The sequence below is a fragment of the Castor canadensis genome, chromosome 15 (genome assembly GCF_047511655.1).
Source record: "Castor canadensis chromosome 15, mCasCan1.hap1v2, whole genome shotgun sequence".
In the NCBI taxonomy this organism is placed as follows: Eukaryota; Metazoa; Chordata; class Mammalia; order Rodentia; family Castoridae; genus Castor; species Castor canadensis.
Genome location: NC_133400.1, coordinates 11,002,590 through 11,026,260, shown reverse-complemented (window position 1 = coordinate 11,026,260; position 23,671 = coordinate 11,002,590). Strand labels below are relative to the sequence as shown.

Sequence of the window (23,671 nt, the reverse complement as noted above, 5' to 3'; positions counted from 1 at the left end):
TCATTGGAGAAGAATTATTAATTTGCAAGTCTATTTTAGTAGTTCCCAAACTAGTAGGGTCCTGGGTGTGGGGTGCAAAGAGGCAAGGTCAACAACCTTCTCCATGTGATTTTGCTGTGCAGCGAGGATAAACTTCTGAACGTGCATATTCTGCAGAGAAGACAAGCTTCTCTGCATATTCTGCAGAGAAGACAAATATATAGTTTTAAGTTAGTAGGACAATTGCTTTTCAAACATACCTGGGTCTTTTATGCATTCTCAGGATGGACTTTGGTGGCTTTGTTTTTGTGTGTTGAGTGAATGCCTGGGTGGCTGCAGCTATGAACGTGAGATGGCAGAGCTGGGAAGAGCTCAGTGGTGTGGAAATGAACGAGGACCACCCAAATGAGAACAAGCATAGGCTATTTATTCAGAGTTTTGTGCCAGCAAAGGAGTTAGCTACCGTCACTTGAGCTTGGCAAAGACCCAAAACCAGGCATCAAAGAGAAAAAGTTTAAAGCTCAGGAGTGAGGCTCCAATTAGAGTTTGTTGGCATGGCGAAGTTGTAGACAAGCTGAATAAAAATGGGACATCCTAGGTGATTTGTTAGGAATATATATTGACTTCCTTTTTAGCCACTCCTAAATTGGAAACAGGGACAAAAAATTAGGAAAGCTGTAAGTTATTAGCCAAATCCTGGATATTTTGGACTAATGTCTAGTGAAGTTAGTATTTGGCATCTTGGAATGGTTATTGTTAAACAGTAGCTTGACTTGCTGGGATGGTTGCTACATGTTCTACTTCTCTGCCTAGACTGGCCATTGTCCATTTGTATATTCAGTCTCTTTGGGCAGGAAACAGATACATAAGGTACTGGATTAGGTGTCATGCCAAATATGGAAGGCAGTATTCCACCTGAAATCACAAATATCAGCCTGAGCAATTTGCAAAACTAACTCAGGCTAGGTGTGTTATTAGAGAACAGTAGCACTGTCTAAATTTCTGGATGCCTTGTGCAAAATATTTTTGAGAGTATATACTAACATATCAACATAATTCCACACTTTATCTTTTAAATTAGTTGATGAATTTCAATTTCAACCACATGACAATTTCAATAATATAGATTGGAACAAAACATTTTGTTCAAAGGAATAGATTTCTTGAAATGAAGTTCATTCCTTAATCCTAAATCTGTAGATGAAATATTTGAATTAGGTCTATAATGGCTGTTTTCTGAAAGGAGTGAAATTCCAGGGTTTCCAAAACTCCCTGTCAAAAGTCCCATCCCTTCCTTGAGTGTCTGAGAATTTTTGAAGAAAGGCATCTTTGCTTTTTATTGCATCCTATTCTACTCCCCCGCTCCCCGTGCATGTTCTTGTGGAAAATATGATTTGTTAGCAGGCGTGCAACTGATTTCGGCTGGTCTTCCAAATAACAGAGAAGGTAGGTATGTAACAACTAAACTGAATGCTACTGAAAGTCAGCCTTGTCTTTTTGTCAAATATATGTTAAGCACTAATATTTGTTTCAATAATGCACCGCCCAGAATAGGAGACCTGTTACTGTGTTTGCCTGTGTTCAAATACTGTTCCTACCATCTTTTTCCTAATGTGACCTTGGATGTGTCATTGAACATTGCCCCCTTTCCCCTCAGTTGTCTTAGGAGTCAATGGCATCCAATAGTATGGGGTATTTGTCAGGAACAAATGAGTTAACAGATATAAAGCACAGGTTACGTAAGCACCCCATAATACAGACCTATTATCTTGGTACAGGTAAGATTGCATGCAGCTTAAGAAAATTGAATTACTTTTATTAAAAACTGAACAGCTTTTACTTACTTATGAGAATTATGTATTAAAGCCTTTTGTAAAATAAAATTAAATTGCTTTCTGTTGAGCTATATTAAAATACTTTCAATATGGCTTGCATCTTTATTTGTAAGACTAATGAGTGCTTTCATACACATAACTTGCCAGAGATCTAATTTATCATTGTCTTTTTAATGACAAGGGTTTTTCTCCCAGGTGAAGAGCCAATGGTGACTTTTCTGACATATTTACTTAAAAGCCTTATAGAGTTGTACATCTGTGTGTCTCTGTGGATGAAAATGTCTCAACACAAGTTAGACAGATAACTCTTTTTTGCTAATACAGATAATATAACAGAATTAATAAAAACTCAAAATCTAATCATGTGTAGAATTTTTTCTTTTTACCAACAAAGACTAACTACTGTAGTTTTACTAGTTCCAAATGATATCAGGGAAAAAGTGAGAATTCTGACATGAACGTGAAAAGAGCCAAATAACGTATTATAATTTTGGAGAAGCATAAAGTAATGTGAGTGTTGCTCATTTCTTGCTCTGTCAGAAGAAAACAGCTCTGCTACCATTTTGAGTTGTGCAGCTGTACACTGGATTTGTGAAAACAAAATGTTTGGTGATTGCATAATTTCATTCAGTGTTTATGCGCCCCCATGCTTCTTTTTACCAAGGATAGTTAGTGCCTTTGGTCCATTGGCTAAGGGACCCAGCCAGATACTATCATGGTCTGCTAGAGTACTTAATTTAGAAATGTGGTTATGTTGCAAACTCACATAGCACATTATTTCAGATTTCAAAGCACCTGGCTTAAGTGACTATGTACTTATGTACTCTGAATGATCTTTATTTGGATATGAGAAGCTGTAAATTAGAGCTAATAATCCCTGAAATGTGAGAGGAAGTTAGAGAGTTCTAGTTGGGGATTACTCCAGTTGAAGACTAGTCTTTGGGTTGCTTATTTGCCAGTGTCTGGAAGAATGTTTCTTAGACAAGCACTGTTGACATTTGGAGTAGACAATGATTGGTCATGGTGGGCTGCCCTGTGCATTGTGGGATGTTAAGCAATATCCCTGTCCTAACCTAATGGATACCAGCGGCACCTCTCTCTTATAGCGAGGCCCAGTGTGTCTCCAGGTATTGCAAAATGTCTCCCTGGGGAGGAGCTAGGGCACAATCATCTCTGGTCCTGAACCTTTGAGGTGAAATGCTGTCCTCAGCTTTGCAAATCTAGAACCCACACTTTTCTAGCTCAGTCAGAGGAAACTGGTTTTCTGGAACTAAATTCACAGGAGACTGATAATCCAGAAATCGATTACATTAATGTCTAGAGAGAAATGTGCCTTTTAGTCACTCCAGGCTCATTATTACTATCCAAGGTCTCTATACCCTGGTGTTAAGACTATTGAAGGTCGAATGAGTAACACACACATAGTGACAAACCTCAAAAACACTCCTTTAGAGAGGTTTTATTCATGCCATTATGGTGCTTGATGAAATCCCTACAGTCAAACTGAAAGAGACTCTAGTCATGACATTGTTGTATCCAGGATTTGCAACCCCAACTTGCTTTGCAAATATCATGCTATTCTACAGTGAGATAAACAAGTGAGTCAAACTGTGCTTTACCAACTTCACCTGTGTGATAACCATACCAGTACTTCAACCAGGAGTAAAGATTAAAGATTAGTTAAGGTGTGTGAAATGATTACTACATGTTCAATACTCCACTGATAATAAACAGATCAAGTCATCACTAACGATATAAAAACAACTAAAATATTTTATTGCTACATTAATACACAACAGATTATAGAGTAACATAGATGTTCACTGTGAAGAACAATACCACATAATCACCAAGGGCAATTAGAACTTTATCAAACACTGGAAGCCCCCGTCTGCCTTCCCATCTTACGTCTCTCTCATAACAAATGGAAAAAGTACCCCCTCTCTTATTTTAATTCCATTCTTTTAAAGCTGAAAGTAGAGCACTATTGATTCTCAATTTATACTTGGCAAAAACAAATGGGCAATAAATATATACCCTCTAGAGTGATTGCACCAGAGAGACATTTTACATTCAGAATATCGATTTAAATCTGCATAATTGATTGTGAATGCAGTTAAACACTCTTTTTCATCACATACCTGCATACTGATAATGATCCAAAACTCACTGCAGTCCTAGTGAACACACACCCACACTTGCACCCTCTCTAGGTACATGTAATGTATTCATTTCTGTGGCAAACACACACAGCAAAGTTTCTGCAGTGCTCTAAAGCATTTTGGTTGTTGCTTGACTAATTGGGTATAATCAGAATTTCCTTCAACACGCCAGGAGTGTATGTCTTTTAATGTATAAACTCCTTAATACTTGAATTACAACTAGATTGGCTGGTGTTAGTACTTAAGCCAATCAATAGACATGCAAGAACTGTCTTTTTAAAGAGTTAGCTAAAGAATTTAAGGCACAAAAGGAGAAAAAGTGGGTCTTCACATGAAAATGAGACAATCTTTAAAAACAAAATGCAAACTCTTATGAAAGGCATTCAAGAACAAATGTTTAGGCAAAATGAGCTTCATAAAACCTCAGGTGAATTGAGGTAATTTTAAATTGCTTATTATCAATTAAAATGTCTAGGACAATAGCCCACATGATTTTAAGCTAACAACATATATGTGAAATACTAAATATAAAAGTATTATTTTTTCTGATTAGAGAAAAAAATGGAACAACATAATAATTGTGAAAACAAAAAATAGGTACTTTAAAGGTTACATAGGATGAAGATGGATACCACAATAAACCTGATTTTTCTTATATTGTCTGTCCTTGTGCTTTGTTTTTTGATATTAAGTACAATATATGTGATAGACATAAAATGACAAAGATGATATATATTTTTAAATATCTATTATATACATATATTGATGTATACATATATGCTTAGCTATGCATATGTAGATATATTTATATAAGAAGCATTGTAATTATTAAAATGAATGTGCCATGTATACCAAGAAATGGAGCACCAACCATCTCATTGACCTATGAATCTCTTATGACTCTAACTTTCTGCACTGGTAAATACAATTCTGAATTTCATTCATTTTCTTAAAATAGGTTTATTAAAAATGTATATTTCCAAACAACATATTACCTAGTTTTGTTTTTTAAGGTTCTCAAAACTTATCAACATATGTGGTCTTCTATAACTTGATTTTTTTCCACCTAGAAATTTTGTTGATAAGATCCAACCCTCTTGTTTTGTGTTGCTGTATTTCCTTTATGCTGTGGTGTATTATTTTATTGTGAACAGTGCTGTGACTTATTTATCTGATCCTTGGCCCTTGGATGTATGGGTTGTTAATTACTTTTTGTCATTATGAGCAATGTTGTACACATCTCCTGATACAGAAGTGCAAGCTTCTGGAGCCCACTGCTTCCCCACTTTTTTCTTTTCATGATACAATGAAAAATACTAATATTTGTTTAGCACCCCTGGGTAAGAAGGCAAAGCTCCCTGAGACCCTTGGCTCATCAGGGGCAAGTCTGCCCAGAAGGATTTGAGCATCGATTTATATAGGTTCTGTGTTGGGAAGCATCTGGTCAATCATTGTACCACTTTTTCTAGTGTATTTTCTAATTGAATTAAAGGTATTTAAAAAATTTCTCTTCTCTTCTCTTTTTAAAAATTTTTATTAGCATACATTAGTTGTACAAGGGGGCTTCAGTGTGATGTTTCTGTATATGTATACAATGTCCCGGACCAAATCTCTATCATTCCCCCTCATCTCCTCTCCCTCCCTTCTTGGAACAAATTCAACAGGTTTGAATTTGTTTTATTTTTATATATGTGTACAGAATACTTCAACCATACTCGCCCCCATACTCTGTCCTCTCCTGTTGTACTCACCTCCAAAACAGTGCCTATTTTTACAGTCCTATCATTCATTTTTAAGGACTAGATTCTGCATATGAGAGAAGACATGCAATATTTGACTTTCTTAGTCTGGGTTATTTCACTTAACATGATGATCTCTGGTTCCATCCATTTTCCTGTGAGTGACAATTTCATTCTTCTTTATGGCTGAATAATACTCCATTGTATACATACACCACATGTTTTTACTTTCATTGGCTGATGGGCACCTGGGTTGATTCCATAGTTTGACTATTGTGAATAGTGCTGCTATGAAGATGGGGTTACAGGTATCTTGACTGTACTTTGATTTAGATGCCCAGGAGTGGTATAGCAGGACGATACAGTAGTTCTATATTAGATTTTTTAAAGGAAACTCCATGCTGATTTCCACAGTGGCTGCTCTAACTTACATTTCCACTGATACTGTGTTTGGGACCCCTCTTCCCCCTCATCCTCACCAGCATTTGTTTATTGTTTGCTTTCTGGATGACAGCCATTCTGACTGGGGTGAGATGGAATCTCAATGATGCTTTGATTTGTATTTCCTTCATGGTTAAGGACATTGAACATTTCTTCATAGATTTAGTCATTTGTATTTCCTTTTTGTTTTTCTTCATTTTTTGTCTTTATTTGGAATATTGATTGTATACTGGCTTATATGTTTCAGTCATATTTCTCTCATGCATACCTTCATTTGTTTCTTGTGTACTTTCTACCTTTCATAGGTTCTATAAGCTTCCTTATGTTTCTACAAACTTTCACATGTTTTCAACAAACATTAAAATAGTTCATGTTTCTTTCACATGTTCTTTATTCATTTTATGATTTTTTTTAACTTTATAGGATCTTTTAGAAATAACAGGTTCTTAATTTTTGCGTAGCTAAATTTAGAAATGTTTCCATTTATGATCAAGAAATTTTGTTCTTGTTCAAATAAACCTTTTCTATGTTAAGATATTGTATTATTTTATGATTTGTATGATGTTTCATTTCCAGTTCCACAGTTTTCTTGTCTTTAAGGTATCTTGCTTTTCTTATTGATCTTACCGGCCCTTCAGTGGAATACTATGTGATCAGTGGGCATATTTCTAGAGGTGCTACCTAGATCCTAGATTACGATATCCTTTTAGTCATGTCTGCTGATCAGCAGCATGGTTCTAACCCAGATGTTGCTTTTTTCCTCCTGGCAGATGACTGTGACGACCCTCTGGTGTCTGCCTTGCCCCAGGCATCCTTCAGCAGTTCCTCAGAGCTTTCCAGCAGCCATGGTCCTGGGTTTGCAAGGCTGAATCGCAGAGATGGTAAGTCTGCCTTTTTCCTCTGATTGATTCATGGTGAATCTCCTTAATTTTGAATTGTCTTTTAATAAAATCTTTGGAAGTGACATATCATGAAAGGAAGTAAATTCCTAAATCAGTCAATGGTTAAAACTCATGAGCTATACATGATATCAGTTTTACATTCTGGAGTGGCAATAGGAAAATCCTATATGGGGATGGCAGAGTGGCTCAAGTAGTAGAACACCTGTCTTGTAAGCATAAGGCCCTGTGTTCAATCCCCAGTACCACCCAAAAAAAAAAATCCTACACAGTACAACCTTGATGTCCATGGTTATGTGATCCCAAGGGGACCGTCATTGAGGAAAAAACAGGCACGCTCAGGATGCAGAGTTCAATATTGTAGTGCAGATGCTCAATTCATTTTTCCATGCTACCACTCAACCTTAGCTAAAGTCATGCCACCTTTTTGACAATTCTAAGATTTTCACTTTATCACTTAAATTAGGCACACTCAATTTTACTTTGCTTTTGGAGGCACCATTTGGTTTTTGGGAGGCAGATTTTCACATTAAGGGCAGAGAAACCCTCAGCAGATCACACAATGATTTAAACACAACTGGTGATAACACATGAGTGACAGAGCTTCTCCACATTGTATGATGTGTGGAACACATCTGTGGGAACTAAAAGATTTTTAAAAAAATTTTGTATTACTTTATTGACCACAGTTGATCAAAATCATGTGTAATAATTCTAAGAATAAGGTGGGCTTACTATGTTAGCATTTTAACACCCAAAGAGTGGAGTTCCTTCTAAAACAACGTTTCTGCAATGATATGCAATCATTATGGATGCAGTAGTAATGAAAACTTAAAATTTAATTGGCTTCGTATTTTGAGGTCTGCAAGAAGTAATTTCAAAAGATGCTAGTTCTTTAAAGATGGTAATCCCTCCATTTGCTGTGGAGGAATGGGACCTTCATACTGCTTTCATGCTCCTCCAGGAATACTCACTTCATATTGCTTACTCTCTCTTAGGTAGGTTGGGTTTGATGGCTTGCATATGTTTAAGGGAAAGGAAAGATAATTAAATGCAACTCACTGCAGAAACAAGAGAATTTGGGAATTTAGGGTATATCTCAGGGGTAGAGCACTTGCCTAGCACGTGCAAGGATCGAGGTTCAAACTCCATTACTGTTGAAAGAAAAAATGTGTACTTAGAGACAGTGTCATTGTGTTTGCTTTTTATAATATGCTAAAGTAAAATCATTTGCACACATACTGGAGAGAAAGAGGCTTTGTGATACTACTATGGACAGCATGTCAACAACCACAAAAATGTAGACACTAGCTTGTATATTGTTAAAACCATGCTCCGCTCACTTACTGTCCTCTTCTCTCACTCTACATCAGACACTGCTCTTAAGTCTACTCCTTAATGTACCATTGGTGCTGTTGTTAAATGTTTGAGCTCAAAAACCTGGGAAATAGCAAACAGATTGCATATGCTTGTGTGTGCATGTATCTATGATTTCACACACACACACACACACACACACACACACACACACACACACACACACATATATCAGCCACTCTTTGAATTACAATACAGGTGTTTATATAACACTGTAACAGGTTTAACTTTGTTTTAAAATTTCATCTCATATTCTATGAGATGCCTATATAGGTGTGCTTCTGAGTGTGCAGGTAGTAATGGAGAGAGAAAGCTGAAAACTTTGTATTGAGTGGAAATTGTGGGGGCATTTGAATTTGTAGATAATGCTTTGTTCCTTTTACCTTCCTTGAGGTGAGAGCTATTGGTCACATGGACTGTCTCTTCCTATTTGCAAATCAGAATCCCTGACTGACCAGGCAAGAGGGCCCTCTTAGCTTCCCTGAGGGTCATTCCAGCTTCTGCACCTTGGCCCTGGCAGCAGGAAGGCTGTTCTCACAATGCTGATCTGAGAGCAAGGTCTCTATCCTGTACTTTTTAAAGTAAAGCAGAGTTTAACATTTGCCACCTCTTCACTTAAGTCATAAAAACCTTTACAGAATATGGCCCACTGAAAAAAATTAAATTTAAATCTATATATCTTTATTTTGTTTTCTAAGGCCCAATAAATCACAAAAAACTATATCTTATTAATTGAATCCAATCATATTTTTCATTAATTTATATACTCATCAGGAGCCTCCATCAGTGGGTCTCATTTTCATTCTTAATTTGTTTCTGTGGCTCTTGCTGAAACACAAGATGAATCTCATTTGCATGTTAATGAAACTGGGAAACAAAACAGGATCATTTTAATTATCTTTTGCTAGTTGTCAACCTACTTGATTACATTTTTCTTTTTTATTTAGTTTTCCTTTCTTTCCTATTAATTACATGTGTTCATAAAGAAATGTCAGATTTTGGGTGATTTATTAAAGGCTGTGTATTACTTCTGGTATTGAAACATTTCTCATAATATTTAGATCAGGCTGGGAGAGAGGTATTCAGCCAGGTCTGCAGATCACATATAAATAAACTAAACCAGTGAGTAGGATCCTAGATCTACAGAGAGACTTCTTTCCTGAGGAATCAAGAGAACTGGCAAAGAATGGCAAGACAGAAAGTAAAAAATAACCTATTTATTTTCCAGCTGTGGGTAAGAAGTGCCATGGTTTACACTGAGAAATTGAGTAGGGCCCCACTGATGATGGAAGGGAGACAGGAAAAGGCTGCTGTTGGATGGGATGATTTCATTTCTACAAGGAGATACATTCTTAGAGGTAGCCTAGTTTAATTTTGCCCCACGAGTGTTGTTATAGGTTGAATTATGGCCTTAAAAGGACACATGTGAGTCCTAACCTGGATATCTGTGAATAGAATCTCATCTGGTCATAGAGTTTTTGAAGACATAGTCAAATGAAGATGAGGTTTACTAGATTAGGATGGGCCCTAAAACCAGGGGCTGGCATATTTACAAGGAGAATGAGATCGGAGAGAGAAAAAGACACTGAGAGAAGGAAGGATAGGTTAAAATAGAAGCAGAAATCAGAGCAATGAGGCTACAAACCAGAACATGTCAAACATTTCCAGCAACCACGGGAAGCCAAGAAGACCAAGGATTCCTCTCTAAAACCCACAGGTGGAACATGGCCTCTTGACTGAGCACAGATTTTAACATCTTCTAGCTTCCAGGTCTGTGAGAAAAAATCTCTGTTTTTTCAAGCTCTTCATTTTTTGATACTTTATTATAGAAGCTCTGGAAAACCAGAACAAGTTCTACTGAATAAATGATGGCTTTGTTTCCATTAAGTGATGTTCCAGAGAGGCCTATCCAACCCAAATAATTTTCAAGAGCAAATGATTAGCCCCTATTGTCCTGGGAACATGCATATGAGTTTTAACTTGAAAGATTTCATGGCTCAGAGGAGTACAATCCAAAATTTACTCTAAGTAACACAAACAAAATCTAATCACTGCTAATGCTGATGTCACAATGGAATCATCTGTCTTTCTGCCTTTATACAATAGTTCCTTCTACTCCATGGTTTTGCTTTCTGACGTTCCATTAAACTGCAGTAAAGGAGCATTAAGGGGAAAATTTCATAAATAAATAATGCATAAGTTTTAAATTGTGTGCTGATTAGTCGTGACGAAATCTCATATTGTTCTACTCTGTTCCACGGATGTGATCCATCCCTTCAACCAGTGTATCCGCAATGTATATTCTATCCACTTGTTAGTCACTTAGTAGTCATCTTGGTTATCAGATGGACTATCATGGCATTGCAGTGCTTGCATTCAGGTAACACTTACGTAGTAGCCCACAGCAACGGCTCAATGCCTATGCTCTCCATATCATTTCATCTTATCCTGTAGGCCTAGTTTCACCCCCTTATCAGATGACAAAAAGAAGGGTGAGTACTATATGAGGTCTTTTGAGAGAAAGAAAGAGATCACATTTATATAACTTATAGTACACTGCTATAATTGTTACTAGTTGTTGTCGTTACCAGTTATTGTTACTATTGTTGTTAATCTTTTTCCATGCTTGATTTATAAATTAAACTTTAGCATATGTTTGTATATATTAGAAGAACATAGCGTGTATAGTGTTCTGAACTGTCAGTGGCTTCAGGCGTCCCCTGGGGATTGGAATGTATCCCCTGAGGATAGAGGTGAGATTGGAATTCTAATATTGCTTTGAATTTTAATGAAGAACTTAAAGTTAAGCATATTGTCACTGTAGAGTTCAGCCAGGTTCTAGTGGACCATTTGATAATCCACATGTGTTCTTAGGACAGAATATTAAGAACCCATAGTTTGAAGAAATGTTCCACAAAATATAGAATGATATAAGCCAAATGACAAACTTCATTTTCATATACTTGGAAACCTTGGAAATGGGTTATTGAAAACTGATAGACTTGTGTATATAGTAAAATAAAATGATTGCCCACAGAAAAAATAAAATATTTACATTACAAGTATAAACATATATACGAACCTATGCTTAATTATAGCAGAGTGCTTCTATAGCTGACAAATGCTGGGATTTCTGTAATCCATTCTATAAGATCAGGGTATTTCCCATTGCTAATAAGTGGAATATTTATCCATTTTTTTAACTCCAACTCAGTCCTTCTATTCTAACTAAGTAATGTTTTCCCCATACTTATAGAGTTTGGTGTTAAAATGAAACACCTGTCTGTAGAAAAATTAGTTTACTTGGTTAGATGACAGAGTTAACTCCCATTCTTGGGTATATTTCTAATAAGAAAAATTATAACAGCCTTTGTAGAATTATTTGATTTTTTTTTTTGCCCTAAATCATTGTGCTTATTTGCATACAATTGTCATGCTTAAATAAAGACCCCAAAGTAAATTTCCAAGGTGTGCATCATCCACATTCTGCTTAAGGGAGAAAGTCTCCCGACATAAAAAGGACAGATGCTTCTTTTGGAGACAAATGTTTACTGCGGTTAAAGCTACCACATTGAGCTGGGTATTGATGGTCCATGCCTATAATCCTAGATTCTTGGGAGACTGAGATTGGGAAGAGTACAGTTCTAAGCCAGCCTGGGCAAAAGAGTTCATGAGATCAAAGCTCATCTCAACAGAAAAAAGCTGGGCCAGGTGGCAAGCACTTGTCAACCCAGTGACAGCAGGAAGATTAAAATAAGATTGTGGTCCAGGCTAGCTGTGGCATAAAGTGAGCCCCTATCTCTAATCAGAGCAAAAAGGGTTGGAGGTGTGGCTCAAGCAGTATTTAGAAAGCATGAAGTTCTGAGTTCAAATTCAAGTAGCATCAACCCCCCCCTCATAGTTATTCTATTCTAAAAATAATACTTTTGCTATTTTTAATAGCCAATACTTTATGGGGAAAAGAATGAAAGATCTCAATCCTAAGGGAAGAGGAGCCTGAGCACAGGCTGGTGTGGGTTTGGAATGGGCCTGAGTTCCAAGATCACAGTGAACTTCACCTGCTGTTTGATGTACTGGGAATGCTGTACTTCCAGAGTTTGTTGAGGGAACAAAAGATGCCTGCAGCTTATTTGCTTCTATACCCACTTCTACCCAATCACACCTGTAATCTGATGTGTCAAGAAAGCCTTTGGCACATGAGTAATGACTGGAGTTACAAGGATCCCAAGACTTCATGCTGATCCAGGTTTTCATACATAATATCTTATTATCTTTGCCCAATTTTTCTTTCTTGTGCCCTATTTATCTCTGAGATGAGCCTACCTACCTTAACCCTATAGGTTTATAGCTCTTAACCTTGAGACCGGAGCACTTAAGCATACCGAAATCCCTGATTGGTCAGATTCCTGGTCACCCTGATAGCCACGGGGTACTAGTTTCTCTTATACACTTCAATTTCAGCTCCTCTACTCTGCTTTTCTCTTTTGGCCTTTCTCCTGAGGATAATGAAATTTTAGGTGGAGAGTAACCATTTCAGTATTAGGAAATTAGTATTAGGTGGGATCTATTTGCTATTGTTAGTTTTAAATCATTGTTACCTCTTACTTAAGGATGAGCAAGATAGAGCCTCTATAATTTCCTGTTGGAATAATAGGGTTAATAATATTAAAGAGATAGCATCAGTGAGATGGTATTATTTAAAATTATGGCAATAATATAGTGTGGTCACATTTTAGACACATCATCCTGAGTGAATGCTAACCAGTTTTAAAGTGTATCTTGTCAATTAACCCTGTTTTAGCAAGCTTCCCAGGACAACTTATATACACTAATTTATAGGAAGGTAATCTCAGAGAATTCAGACTTTCACATAAGTCTTCTAGGAGGAGTAAATTTATTCCTGATTAATTATAAGGCAAAGCAGAGTCAAAGAATTATAGTTATATTTTGCATGCTCATTATTAGATTGAAGTAAAGATAAAACATTCTGATGTGTCTTTGGTCAAAGTTGGTGAGCTAGAGTGATATGTTGATTTAATTTAAAATATTTTTGCTTTCTTTCAGCAATTGAAATTGATCTACGAATTAAAAAAAAATCTTACTAAGAGATTAACATTTTGATAAAGGTTTGGAGAATGAAGTTCCAGATCAATTTTATAGTCAGTGGTGTGTCACTTTTGCTTAGAGATTATATTTTGTATATTGGCCTTGAGACGATGAAATAAAAATGAGTAGAGATTTACATCTTTTATTTCTCAGTATGCCCATATCCTTTATTCATTAAAGTAGAGGAGAGTTTGCTGCCAGTTCTGAGATTAATACAGAATCACTTCCATTCATGTATTGATTCATTTGACTAAAAACCAGAGATGACTGTCCTGCTCTGGTTTCTTCCTTACTTTAGGTATTGTTCTGTGTTCTGGGGCCCCTTCTCTAGGATGTGTTCTACCCTCTTCTCATCTCTCCCACCATCTTGGTGTTCCCTCTATCTTGCCCTTTGGTGTCCTTGTCTTCCCTGGAGCACACATTTTCCAACCTGATGTCAACCCAGTGATTGTGCCAAGTCACCAATCCTAAGTAATTTATAGTGATTAAAAACAGCTAGTTTAGGAATCAAGAAAACTACATTATAATAGTAAATTGTGGGTGGTCTTAGGGAAATGATCTTAACTTTCTGTTTTTTCCTTTTGTAAAAGCATGAAGGTTGAGTTTGAGGGTCTCTAAACTCTAGGACAATGTGCTCTTTCATGTGTAATATTCTGTAGTCAGGGTATCTTTTCTCTCTAATCTGTCTAATAATGGAGATCTTCAAAGCATGAAGTGAAGGAAATCGGTGGCCCTTCAATAAGAAAGTAAGGGGAATATCTTAAAGCAGATTAACCTTCTAAGCCCTCAGACTAGAAGACTCCTGGCTTGGGAAATGTCTTTAACTCTCATAAGATCAAGAAATTCAAATTATAAACATAATCCTACTTAAACTGGTACAGTGACTCAAATTTGTTCAATTAAAATGTATTCATAAAACTAAAAATTCTCACTAATACATGGCTTACATTCGTTTGTGTATATTTAACAGTTTTCACAGTACTGAGTAGGACAATTTCATATGTAGAGGGGAGGAGTAGGTGGAGAATGATGTAATCAAGTGCTATCTTGGCTTTGGTTCTTCCAGAAGTGCACTGGGGCCAATGATTGAGGTGCAAGTGATTTGTTGGGCATAGCTGCCAGGAGAAAACAGTGAGCCCATAGCAGAAGCAGAATAAGAAAGAGTAAGAAGCTAAATAATTTCAGAAGTCCTTGGCAAGCCCGATCATCCAAGATACTCTGGATGATGAATTTGCCCAACCTTAAGATAAAGATACTGAGTTTAGCAGGTGCCTGACTTCATGAATGATTAAGCTAGAAAAGTTAATGCCTTAGCTCAGGCTACAACAGCAAAACACCATGGACTAAGTAGATCAAGAAATACTTGTTTCCATTATTCCAAAGGCTGGGAAGTACAAGATCAAGGTGGCATCAGATATAGTGCCCATTCCTAGCCTCCTGCTTGCTGTCTTCTTGATTTGTGCTCAGGTGGCCTTTCCTGGTGCAGGCACATGAAGAGGGAGCTATCTCTCTGTCATATGTTCATTGCATCACCAGTGCTCCACCTTCATAACCACATCTAAATCTAATCATTTCCCAAAGTCCTCATCTCTAATCATTTCCCAAAGTCCTCATCCCTAAATTCCATTGCATTTGAGCTTAAGACTTCAACATACAAAATTTTGTGGGGACCCAAATGTTTAGCTCTTATTACTTGGCTGCTTTCTTAGAAACCAGTCAACAAAGCAAAGTGTTAACTGCTTGAATTATTTGAGAGAAACCAAGAGTCAGTCTTCAGGGGAAAAGATCCACTATAGAAAGGAAATGCCATGTACTGGGGCTGACATTTACTATTCCAAATAACAGAGGTTCAAAATGTGTTAAGAAAAATGAATGGGAATAATAATTGAAATAGGTAATACAAATAGAAATAGAAATGTAGAATATGCCAGGCTTATTTTTAAGCTCTCTCTTTGAACAAGTAACTGGGAGAAAATTAGTGAAAATATAGAAGACTGAAACAGCAAAATTAATAAATTTGACAAAATAGGTAAATGCATCATTATATAATGTGTAGCACATCTCCAACAGCTGGACAATACACATTCCTATCAAATGTATCTAGAATATTTACCTAAATTTATGCTCGTCCATAAAAATAATGTTTCAAAAAATCTTACAGGAATGAAATCATTGAGAGTGAATGTTCTGGCTACAGTAGAATTAAGCTAGAAATCATTAATTACAAATACTTAAGATTCAGAAAGGTGTGGAATTTAATTAATATACTCTCCAAAAGGAAATCTCAATGGACATTAGTAAACACTTTAGTTTGATGATAAACAACTATAAATCAAAATTGTGAGGTATAGTTTAAATAAAAATTAGTAGCCTTAACTGAAAATATTACCAGAGTAAAAAGAATAAATATGAATGATCCATCCAAGTACCCATTGGAAGAATTAAAAAAAAAATCTAACAGGTTAAACCAAAAGTGATAAAAGAAACGAAAAAAACCCCCAAAGTGTATGAGTTAATGAAATAGAAAATAAACATGTGATATAATTAATAAGACAAATGTCTTGTGTAAGAGAATACTTTAACAAACTTTCTGCTAATAATTTTTAAGTATTAGTGACTTGAAAAAAATGTTTGAAAAACGCAACTACAAAATTGTACTCAAGAAGTAAAAATAAAGTATTTCCTGTCTCTAAAAGATACCAAATTTGAAATTAAAGTATTCCAACAAAGAAAACTCCAGGTTAATATGTTTTCAAATGGGAATTCTTCCAAACACATAGCTTCTATGACTCTAATCTTACACACTCCCAGAGAACAGAAAAAAAGTCAAAATACTCTTAACTCATTCTATGAGGCCAGTATAACCACGATACCAAGCCCTGTCAAGGACAAACAAGAAAGGAAAATTAAAAGCCAGTCTCTCTCATGAATATAAATGCAAAATACTCCAAACAAAATATTAGCATACATGGGTGGAGGGACTCAAACTCGTCTTCAGAATGTGAATGTCCCCTCTAGGCTAGAATGTACATGTGCTGTGAAAGATTGGTGAATTGCAAAGCCAAAGAAACAGTGAAAGCAGGGGCTTAGGACTTTTCTGTTACAATTACACATGTATGCTGAGCATCCTTCCCAGAAGGGAGGGGAGCATAGAGCTAAAGGACGGAGAGCTAGCATTAAAAAAAATGGTCTCATTCACTTGCATTGGAGACTGAAAACGAAAGGTGGCTGTTGTGTATTGAGAACGTCTTCTGTAGTGCTTATATCTTCAGCCCACCTCTTTTTCCAGCCAATTTTGCAATGACCAAGTCTAGCTTCCCACAGGTGCCTCAGGGACTCATCTTAGGCTGCCCATTTACCTATAGCTTCCTGCTCTGTTGCAACCTTAATGCTGAGGGATTGTTTGCCTCCATGAATCCTCTGGGATCACAACTTTTTTTTGGTAAAGTATGGAGTGTCTACCTGCTGGGAGACTAACTATGACTGGTAGGGGATGAGGATTGATGGGTCAGAGCTCCTCCTCATCACCACTTTTGTCCTCATGGTGGGAAGTTCTGAGATCATTTCATGAGGCTGTTCAGAGTTGTGTGGGACTGAACATCAGGACCTTGTAGCTTCGTTTGAGTCAAAAGCACAGCTTTGTTTTGGCCTTCGTTGTTTCACACCCTCCTGCCTTGCATGCTTGCCCTGTAGGATCATGTCTTTCATGTAAGAACTTAAACATTGGCCTCAAAGTCACACTTCTCATCACCCAGTGAAGTAGGATAACATACTCACTTTGGTCCAGAAGAATCCCAAACGATTGATGTAGATACTCCCCCTTCAAGGAAGTAGAACATAACTTCCTCTTAAGTATAAGATGTGCATAGGCCTTGTCCTCCCAGATTGTGGATTATGTGGCACAATCTGACAACCAAAGTTAGCATCATCAGTGACAAGTTATGTTGAAAGTATGCGCCTTTGATCTGATGTGATGAATATCTGATATTTTACCTCTGTGATCTTCCCCTGGAAAAGACTCTGTGAAAAGTGTCAGACATACTGAAGTGAAGAATATTCCACCTGATCAGTTATCCTCAAAACTGGCAAGGTGTGGCTTATGCCTGTAATCCTAGCTACTCAGGAGGCAGAGATTAGGAGGATCATGATTCGAAGCCAGCCTGGGCAAATTGTTCCAGTGGCATCTCGAAAAAAAATCACAAACAAGGGCTGGTGGAGTGACTCAAGGTGTAAGCCCTGAGTTTAAGCCCCAATACCACAAAAAAAGCTCCAAAACCAAACCAAACATACAAACAAACTGGCAAAGTTACCCCTAAATAAGGAAAACACCCATAACCAAGATGAGTCTTTAAGAAGACAGGATGACTAACACATATCATGGTTATCCTTAAGGGATCCTGGAACAGAAAAAGGACATTTGGCAAAAAGGAAGGAAATCTAAATTAAACATTGACTTAGTTAATAAAAATAATGTATCACTGTTAGTTCATTAGTTGTGACAAATATGTCATACTCATGTAAGATGTTAATGAAAGAATAATCTAGATATAGCATATATGGGAACTCTAATATTCTCCCAATTATTCTGTAACTCTAAAACCATTTTAAAATAAGAAGATTTACTTAAGATATGCACATATATTTTGGCTTTATCAATATGGAATGCAAAGTGGAATTACGAGAACAAACAATGTATATGTATGGAAAAGACAGATTTAACAAGGAATCAGAGGAATGAATAATGAAGTACCCAGATTAATCTGAACTGAACATCATTTTACAGTTAGTGTGATGGAAACTTAGGTATCCATAATTATCCGACACATCAGAAGGCTTGTGAAATTGATACCAGATACTCAGCAAAGGAGCCCCTTTACCTCCCTGATTCTACCCAGTGAATTAGATTTCAAGAGTTTGATACTGTAGGAAGAGTTAAAAAGTCTTGTCTGTATGAAGAGTTGTAACTCATTATAGTTTTATAACTTAAAATATGTTCTGTGCATTTTCTTATTTGATTTTTCACTGCAACCCTTTTGAAGGCTGCCCTGCAGACATAATTCCTTGAGAAAAGGCATGGAGAAATCACGTAGTTTTTATAAGGGTTCCCTTTGTCTCCTCCAGAAGGACTTTACATCAAAGACTTTCTCCCTCAGTGGGAATTCAGTTATTAGCCTTAATGTCTAATAATTTCAGTAGAAAGCTAACCTAAAACCACATTTAAGTGATTTGAGGGTTATTTGTGATTTTTCGGTTACCTTCTAATTTGATCGCTCTAAAAATTTTTGACACATAATTAACATTAACAATATAAAATAGAAGGGATAATGTCCTTGGTTATATAAAATCGATCATATAATCAGCCATGTAGAATAGAGACAACCTTAACAGACTATGTACAAATAATTGGCTTATTAAAAGGAAAAAAAAAATGAGGTGCAAGATCCCAGGCTGAGAAGAGAATGTTTGTGCTGAGTTTTCCGATGTTCTGCCATTGACCTTGGCTTTGTGTGTGTCCTCCTTCAAGCACTGGTCCCGTGCCAGTGCCTCAGGAGAAGGCCTCTGCAGATCCTTCCCATATTTGTACTGAGGGAGAAACACAGCTAACATCTCTTTTCTTGTGCTTTCAATAGCTTGCTGGAATTTTCCAGCTGCCTTTGAGATATTTTGAACAGAAAAAACCCTCGGCCTATCAATGTTTAAGTTAAAATGCATCACTTCTGAAAGAGCTTCTTTTTGTAATTATTTTTCTTTTCTGGTTCCAATGGTTCTCTTAATCACTGTGGTTTAAAATTCTTAGAATCACCTTGTATTCATTCCTTGATCTCTTCTGGTGAAAAAAGATGATAAATTCTGTGTCTACATGGCTTGCAGTTTCTATCTTTGATACTCTTTTTTGTTTCCCTTGCTACTACCCTAATGTAATTCCTTGATTTCTAATCAAGATTGTTTTAGTGGAACTATAACTGGCCACGCAGTTTGAGGCTTTTCTCAATAAAAGTCAGTCCAGTGCTGCTTTTTGTGCTTGCTTAAGACTTTCAGCTCCATTATCTTGCCTTCACAGGGGTTTATGAATGTGCTTTCCAAAAATCCAGCTGATATTGGGCACTGGTTGAGTGGGTTACCTGATAGTTTCAAGGCAAAAGAAATAAAAAAAATGAAAAAAATCTTCAAAAAATTAAACTACTAGATAATTTACTACTGTTCACTGAAGATTGCAGTTTCTCTTACTCGTCCATTTTTGCTTTATTTGTACACTATTACTTATGTTTAGTAGACTTGCTCTTTTGCTGTTAGTTCTGCAGGGCATTAATTCTATGATTAGTATAATTACATAAAAAGTGGGTCGAGGCAGAAATGCATCAGTGAAAGAAAAAAAATGTGAGAAACTGAAATTCATAAATGTAAGGAAGACCACAGTTTTCAGGGCAAATAAAAAAATAAAACGTATGAGATGGGATATGTAGCTATTTGAACGTGGTGATTTTGGACTAGTGTTTAAGTGATGGCTGTATCTGTAAAAAAAATCTGTGCTTTATAAGAGGAGTGTTGATTGATGCTGAAACTTTTTCTTAAATTGAGATGGATGTACAATTCAAGTCAGACGTGGTGGTGTGCATGTGTAATCCCAGCATTTGGGAGGCTCAGCAAGCCTGGGCTGTATAATAAGATCTTGTCTCAAAAAACCAAACCAAAAACTAACAATGAAGAAGATAGCCATAAATGATCAACTCGATGACATTTACCATATTCACAATGTTATGCAAATACTACACATGTCAGGTTACAAAAGATGCTTAAACATTTTTAACTGAGTTTTTTGGTGAACCGTTTTCATTTATCTTTCTGGGTTTTTTTCATAATGTGGAAAATGTTTTAAAAATTATTTTGTTAGCATTTAATAGTTGTATGGGGGATACATTGTGATATTTACATAAGTGCTTATAGTGTATCTTAGTTAGATTTACCCTCTCCATTGTTCTCCCTCTTCCCCTCTTAGAGCAATTTCAACAGGTTTTATTCTTCTATTTTCACAATATGGATAAAAACACAACCACTATATTCACCATTCACCTTCATTCCCCCTTCCTTGTGCACACCCACCTCTCATGAGTACCCACCCCCAGAAAAGACCTATTTTTCCCTCTTGTCCTTCATTTTTAAAAAAGAGTATATTGATATTTCAAGGGGAGTTTCACTTTTATCTTTCTGTTTTTAAATTTTTTTCTTTGTGGTTTCTGTAGGACTTAAAATTAATCTCAAACTTATAATGCTCTATTTTGAGTTAATATTTCTTAACTTTCATGGTCTGTGTAATACTCTGGTCCTACACAACTCTGTCTCTCTTCTTTCACGTGTGATTTTTCACAAATTAAATCTGTATCCATTATGAGCCTTGGTATTGACTTATAATTATTGTTTTGTGCATTTTTTCTTAAAATCATATTGAAAAAGGAGAACTACACACCCAAAATACAATATTACTTTCTTTTGAAGTTATCTATGCATTTACTTTGCTGGTGTTCTTTATTTGTCCATATAACTTTGCATTGTTACCTACAGTCCTTTCTTTTCACACAGAGCACTCTGTTCTTGTTGGGCACGTCTCTTAGAGATTCTCTCAGTTTTTTTTTCTTTTTTTAAATCTGAGAATGTCATGATTTTTCCTTCGTTATAAAAGAATAATTTGTCCACATATAGAAAACTTGGTTGACTGCCTATTTTTTTCCTTTCAGGACTTTAAATGTGCCATCCCACTGTCATTTGGTATCATGGTTTCTGACGAGAAATTGGCTGTTAATCTTACAAAGTTTCCCTTGCATGGGACAAGTCTCCTCTCTCTTGCACCTTTTCAGACTCTCTCTTTGTTCCTAACTTTCAACAGTTTTATTGTAGCAGGTCTCAGTACAGATCTCTTTGAGCTTATCCTGCCTTGTATTTGTTGAATCTTTTGGATGTATTGGCTCATGTCATTTATTAAATTTCTAGTGCTTGTGGCCATTATTTCTTTTCCTTTTTTTTTTCTTTTTTTTTTGACAGTACTGGGTTTGAACTCAGGGTCTTGTGCTTGCTGGGCAGCTGCTCTACCACTTCTAAGCCACTCCTCTAGTCCTTTTTTTGTGTTGGGTATTTTTAAGATAGGGTCTCTTGAACTATTTGCCTGGACTAGTCTCAAACTGCAACCCTCCTGATCTCAGCCTCCTGAACATCTAGGATTATAGATGTAAGCCACAGACACCTGGCTGGCTATTATTTTTTAAAACATTTTTCTGCCCCATATTCTTTCCTGTCCTTCTTTGTCCCCATACACTGATGTACTTGATGGCATCCCACAAACCTTTTAGGCTATGTTTATTTTTTTCCATTCTGTTCCTCAAAATGGGTGGTATTGATCAACCTACCTTCACATTTACTGATTCTTTCCTCTTTGCTCAAATCTGCTCTCAGAATCCTCTAGTGAACTCATCTCAGTTGCACTTTGCAGCTGTATCATGTCTGTTTAGTGATTTTTCATAATTTATATCTATTTCCTAATGCTCCCTTTACTGAGACTCATTCTCTGTTTTCCTTTAACTCTTTGTTCATGGGTTCCTTTAGCTTTTTGAGTGTATTTAAGAAAGTTGATTTAAAGTCCTAGTCTAGTAGGTCCCATGTCCTTGCTTCTTCAGGGACATTTTCTATTAATTTCTTCTGTGAATGGGTTGTCCTTTTTTGTTTCTTTGCATGTGTTATATTTGTGGGGACTTGAAAACTGGACACTTTGCTTGTTATAACTTTCAAAATCAGATTACCTCTGCCCCCCAGAAAGAGTTCTTTGAATGGGTTGCACTCTTTTGTTTATTTGTTTTCTGACTGTTTACTACTTTTTACTTAGTCTATTTTTCTTTTCCTTCTACACTACCTAGTCTTCTCCTTCCTTCCTCCCTCCCTCCCTTCCTTCCTCTCTCCCTCTCTCATTCTCTTCCTTTCTTTCTGTCTTTCCTTCCTTCCTTCTCTTTCTTCCTTCCTACCTTCTATCCTTCCTTCCTTCTTTCCTTCCTTTCTTTCAGTGGTCCTGGGGTTTGAACTCAGGGCCTCATGCTTGCTGGGCAGGTGCTCTATCACTTAATCTACTCTGCCAGCCCTGTTTACTACTTTTTAAAAGACTATTCTTTGACAGATATAGTCTCTAAGGTCCATATTCTTTTAACTTGTGACTGGCTAGTGTTCTGGCAGAGATTTCCTCAAACTGGGGGAAAAAAACCAAAGTGAAACAAAACAAAAACCTATCCCAAACTTTGTACATTTTCTCTGTCTTGAGGTACTTCTTAGCCAGGCCATTTAAAACTTTCCTTTATCTTTTACTTCCTGCCTACAGATATAATCCTCCAAATTGTGTTCACTTTTAATCTCCCAAATTGTGTCTCATGAAAAAGTAGAATAAATCCACCTAACCTTTCAACTCTTTTTCAAACAAAACTCTAACAATACAATTGAATTTTTCTAGTAAAGCACAAAACTATTTTTAATGGAAATGTTACGATTTTGTTCTGTAACAGAAAACAGTTGAACTATATAAGCACATCTCATTGTTAATGTTTTGCTTGGGGAAGAAAGTAAACTATGTATGCTGCTTGTAAAATTCTTCTATCAAAAGACATTGTCAACAACCATATATTTTAGAAACTGTATATGGAGAACTAAATATGAGTAAATGTTAGTAGACTCCTTCTTTAGTCAATTAGAACTACTTTGCTTTCTGGGTTTTAATCCTGTCTTGTGTATGTCACCTTTACTCTGGCTGGCCTTGGTATATCCATACTGCAGGGGAAAATGCTTTTCCTCATATGCTGGATTCTCTGGTGGACCATGCTGTAGATTAGAAAAGGCTGTGGATCTGGACTGAGGAGGGTCCATAGATGCTAGAAACTTATTCACAGCTGACAGTCTGTTACATGTCTCCATGTTACCATCTTATCAAACTTGCAAGTGGGGTTGGTTATTTTCAGGTATTGTACAAAATCGTCAGTAGATTCTCCTTTGTTGTATCAAAGTATACTGATTAATGATGAGTAAGGCAACCACACAAATTCCTGTAATAAATGATGAGATCAAAAAATTTTAATGAAAAAAATAATTCCCTCAATGGCTACTTT

At 36.5% G+C, this 23,671-nt stretch overlaps 1 protein-coding gene across 1 annotated transcript in view; it reads left to right on the top strand.

Moving 5' to 3' along the window:
* Cntnap4 (contactin associated protein family member 4) overlaps positions 1–23,671 on the top strand; it is a 248,895-nt gene that overhangs the window by 29,724 nt on the left and 195,500 nt on the right. Inside the window, exon 2 of the mRNA XM_074055620.1 lies at positions 6,927–7,037. Coding sequence (XP_073911721.1) covers positions 6,927–7,037 — 111 coding nt within the window. The remainder of the gene's footprint in view (positions 1–6,926; positions 7,038–23,671) is intronic.